General features: G+C 44.9%; 1 gene segment (V, D, J or C); it reads right to left on the reverse strand.

Annotated features, from left to right (window-relative positions):
* Positions 1-339: 339 nt before the first annotated feature.
* Positions 340-777, reverse strand: LOC116630413. The segment is given in 2 exon segments: positions 340-632; positions 732-777. Coding segments are annotated over 2 exon segments (339 nt in total).
* Between the last annotated feature and the right edge of the window lie 4138 nt (positions 778-4915).

The raw sequence follows: 4915 nt of genomic DNA on the forward strand, positions 1-4915 counted from the left end.
AGAATGTGGGGGCTTTGAGATTATCAAGGGAATCTTCATGTATCTCAGCTAAAGATGCATTTTCCTTCTGCGAGTGGAAAGAGAGGCCAGCAGAAGAGAGAACCAGCAAGCTAAGGATGTTGCGGTGATGTCCAGTCAGGCTGAGACTGGTGTAGGGATGGACTTCAACCCTGAGGGTCATATTGCCCACTGTCGTAAGGCTCCCATGCTGGCAAGAGTTCCGTGGCTCCACCAGAGGCAGGGCCTTTTTGGGGCTCGGACCAGGCCTCGTGAGTCCAGGGCAGCTCAGTCTAACTACGCTTTATGTGCAAAGAGGAGGCAGCTGTGTGGTGCTGTGGGTTAACTGTTGGCACAGAAGTACACAGATGTCTGGGAGGAGGCAACCGATAGCAGTGTGAGTTGGAAATCCTCCATATTTGATCTAAGGACAGTGTACCCATCGGAGACTTCTCCTTTTTCAGTGCGGCCAATATTGATTGAATAATAGATCAGCCTCAGCCCATGTCCCAGGTCTTGTCGATACCAGTACATATAGTCATAGTTCTCTGTCTGGTGACATCTCAGAGTCACCTCCTTTCCTGTCCTCGCTATCTCGTATCTTGGACTCTGGGTGATTCCAGCATCCATGTGTCCTGTAATAGAGAGTGACACAGACTAATGCTGTCATCTTGGGAGGAAGGCTTGTGTTGAGGTCTTGGGAATTCCAGGGAAGGAAGCCCGCCTGTACTCACCTGCCCGCAGGAGACAAAGAGCCACACAGAAGAGCCTGGTGGCCATTTCAGGTGAAAGGCAGAATCTCATGTCTTCTAGTTTTGTTTTTGGGAAATAGAACTTGGGCTTCCAGTCACTCAGTGACATCACTGTCCTTGACAAATGCTTGAGCTGCAGAGCTAACCTGCCATACCCCTTTCCCCGCAAGAACGAATCATTTTAATATATACAAAGTTGAATGTCTCAGAAGGGGGAGAATTTGTTAGTTCGCTTTTTGAAGAAATCTTATAGGTATATATACTTCTCCTCTACCTTTTAGTAAGGAAACTTGTTCCTCCATGAATAATGATACAATTCCTTATTTGCATCCTGTTACAATTTTTTCATAATATTTCTGTAGACTACGAAATACTATTATGATGGTCCTGGTTCTTTGGTGACTTTTCTGCTCAAAATTTGCCTCCAAATACCTTTTAGTTTTTCTCTTTGCCTTAACTCTGGATAATTGGATGTTCAGCCTACAGTGATTTTCTTGTTTAAAATAACCATGTCCAGAAAGTTTTCAAAGTCTCAAGGTCAGGGTCATTGGAATTTGAAGAATTATTTTATGTTGTCTCACAATGCCCTGACTGATGGGAGCCCTGCCGTCTGTACTCAGGTCTTTAAGCTCTCATGAGTCAGATTCCTCCCCTCTGTTTCAGACGAGGCTACGGAGCACCAGGCCGCATTAGTTCCATGATTCTGCTTTCCGTGAAAAAAGAGGAAGCTCATTAGCAAGGTGGATGAGATATTCATCCACGGGTTTACATGGAATTGTTTTGTCTCCATTCAGAAGGTCTTGCACCCACCCAATGGGTGAATATAGATTGAACCATACATTTGCTCTAGTGTCAAACTTACAGCTAGTCAATATCAGTCCACACTGTTGTTTCCTAGGTAGGTCATATCTCAGTGTGAAGCTTCTCTATTTCTGTGGCTGCATTCTTGACATACTCTTCCTTGGTAATTCCTACAATCACACAGCAGTGAGAAAGGACATGGAATCAGAAATCGGACACAAGGAGTGCCTCACAGAAAGGCTTGTGGCTGGGGCCTGGCAAACCCAGGAAGTACTCTCCCCTTATGCACAAGACTCACTTGGTCCCAGGAGACTGAGAACCACACAGCAAATAAGTCTACTTCCCATGGCTGGGTCGGTACAAAAAAAAGGGGGATTTATTCAGCTAAGACTCACATTCTTTGGGGGAGGGTACATGGGATCTCAGAGATCTGAGGATTGTTCTCATAATAAAGTATGATCTACCCAGAGTATCAATATCCTTAATGATACCTAATTTCTTTAGGGAGATAAGCATTTACCAGGAATATTTCTTTGTAAATTTATTTTTAAATTAATTATTGATTCACAAATTTGTCACAAAATTTGCTAAAAACATAGACCTCATCTCGAAGCTTTGTCTATTTTTGGTTTTGTTTTGTTTTGCTTTTTTTTTTTTTTGCACTGGTGTTTCCCAAACACCTGGAATACTTCCTACACATGGCGAAGAGTGAAGGGTGGGCTGGCCATAAAGTCAATGACGAATAACTTCAGGCCTTTCTCATTTGCACAGGACCTTTCCAAGACTTAAAAATTTTTTTTCTATTGTCTTTTTCAAATAGCACCCTAAAATTTATAAGGTTTAGGCTCCATAAAACCTGGATATGCTCTGCACATGTATTCAATAAATGTTTGTTGAATTAATGAAGAAAATTCAAGCAGACTCTACTTTTGTAAACATAACCCTAGTCTGTTCAGTTACAAATAGGTTTGGAGCATTAAGGGAGCAGAGACCCATAGGAGTCTGTTGGGGATTCAAAATAAACCAAAACAAACTGGGAAAAGATTCATTCATATATGTTATTATAAGACTTGGAGAGGATCGATGGCAATATGAATGAAGGAAAAATCACGGTCTCTTCCAAAGGGAAGGGTCTTCCAATGGTCACCTTATTCCATCGCTGTCAGAGAGCAGAAGGGAAGAGGGAAGGAAAGAACCAGGATAAAGGAGCAATATTGAGGATATGCAGGGGCATCAGGAGATGGAGTCCATTGGGACCTTCTGAGAAGCCTATGAAATGCCTCCTTGAATTGTCCCCCTGAATGCAGATCCTGGAGGTTTCATGTCTTGGCTCCTGTCCCGCCAGGAGCATTAGCATGCCTGCAGCTAGACCTATGATATCACAGACAGCCCTGGGGCAGAAAGCCCAGGGATCAGGGCATGTGTGTGAGGGGCGCGCCGTCAGCACGAGGTGAACGGAGGCAGACTTGCATGAAAATACTGTCCACAGCAGTGGACGGTGAAATCAGAGGTGGGACAGAAGGCCCTAGAGGCTCTACCATGATGAACTCTTTTGAATAAAACTGTATCTTCCTTTATCAGATCTTCTGTGTGATCAGCTGCAATGTTCTGGAAGCACAGCACCTTCTTGCATATCAGACTTAATATCAAACAAAGAGTGCTGTCATAGGCCTCATTTTCTCATTCCCATAAGAGGCAACCGTTTGCAGTTAATTTCACATAATACATTATCAGATGACTGTATTTACATTTCAGATGACTTCGTGTCTGGAACATAGGTGAGTCAGGCAAAAGTAATCCATGCCTGCCTTTGATCCCAGAATTGCACCCAGTAAATAATTGTGCTAGGCCAGAGCTTTATCAGAGTTAACAAGGGAACCAAGATTTCTTGGGCCTAATCTTTGTGTTAGGCAATTTGTTTTATTTTCTTGCATAAAATCTCTGCAAGACACATATTATTGGCCTTAGTTTATGAGTGGGAAAACCCAGTCAAATATTTTCCAGGTCACCAATCCAAGGCAGGTCCGAATATGAACAGATGGAAATCTCAGAAGTCCTCTTTCAGCAGGTAGCCTCCCTGCACAAATGACTGGGTCAGGGTCCGTGTTTCTGGAAGGCACTTTTGGGTCAGTGTTCCAATTGTGAAGATGCCTTCCTCTACCAAAATGTGGAAGGGGGTAGCAGTTAGGTCGGTGTGCGTCCCATATCTGTGAGCTGCGCCTCCTTCAGCAAATCATCTACACTGTAACAAAGGGTGTTTTCACCTGCAGCGTGGATAAATTGTTCGATTTCGCGTGGGGGCCCGAGAGAATTAATCGAAATAATGTACTTAAGTATATGGCACAGAGAAAATGAGCCATTAATAAGGGAATTTTCTATAAGTTCCCAGAAAAGGAATAGAATTAAAACCGTGTGCGTTCACTCATAAGCTTGCACCTGCCACCAGGAAACGGCTATGTCGCACATGCACTTAGCTGTGGCTCTCTGCTGTTTTCTGCAGTTATCGGCCCGGGCAGAAGTAGCAATTTCAGCTTTTCTGATGGAAAGTGCTAGACGTGAGAGCGAACTACAGCCTCTGCAGACCCTCCCTCCTCCAGAACGCCCAATGGTTTAGAAGCACTAGTTCCCATATTAACTCCCATTCTGCTTGAGATCCCCAGGGGGCTCCTGTTTCCTTGGCTGAATCTCCGGTAGACTGGAAACCCCCTAGTCCCTCAGCTCTTGCACTGGCGGATACCCTGGCCCCACCCTAGTGGAACTGTGACCGGACAGACACACATTCTCTGGCTTGCAGCTAGTTCTAGAAGTGGGCAGGCAATAGGTATGGTAGCCCGACGACATGATGTATGACCTCCCCACCACAGATCAGCCAGTCCCGAGATGGAAGACACAGTGGTCTGCGACATCTTGTTGGTCAAGGCCCAGGAAACCCATGCAATTTTAGGGAAATGTTGATTTCAGAGGCATGGAGACCCGGATTTGACTCCTGCCTCTGAGACTTTAGGAAATCTTTGGAAAGTCCATGAGCTACTGTTCCGTATCTATAATATGGCATACTGAGAGCTTCCTCATCTGTAAAATGGACATGCTATTGTCTATCTTTCATTAAAACACATCGTGCACACCTACACTCTAGCACAGCGCAGGGCCTCCTGCCATTTGCTAGGAATTGCGAGAATATTCAGTGAATCTGGGCCCCAAATGTTCAGGAGTGCCCTGGCTGAGCTCAGCAAGGCAGAGTATTAGAAAAAAACCTGGAAGCATCTCTGGAACTTGGCTGAGGCCCCCTTCCCTCGCCCTCTTACAGCCTCAGCTGGGACAGGGAAGTTTGAGTACAGAAAGCCAGTCACGCTGCAGGGCTGTGC

Source organism: Phoca vitulina, unplaced genomic scaffold, assembly GCF_004348235.1.
Source record: "Phoca vitulina isolate PV1807 unplaced genomic scaffold, GSC_HSeal_1.0 scaffold4, whole genome shotgun sequence".
Classification (NCBI taxonomy): Eukaryota; Metazoa; Chordata; class Mammalia; order Carnivora; family Phocidae; genus Phoca; species Phoca vitulina.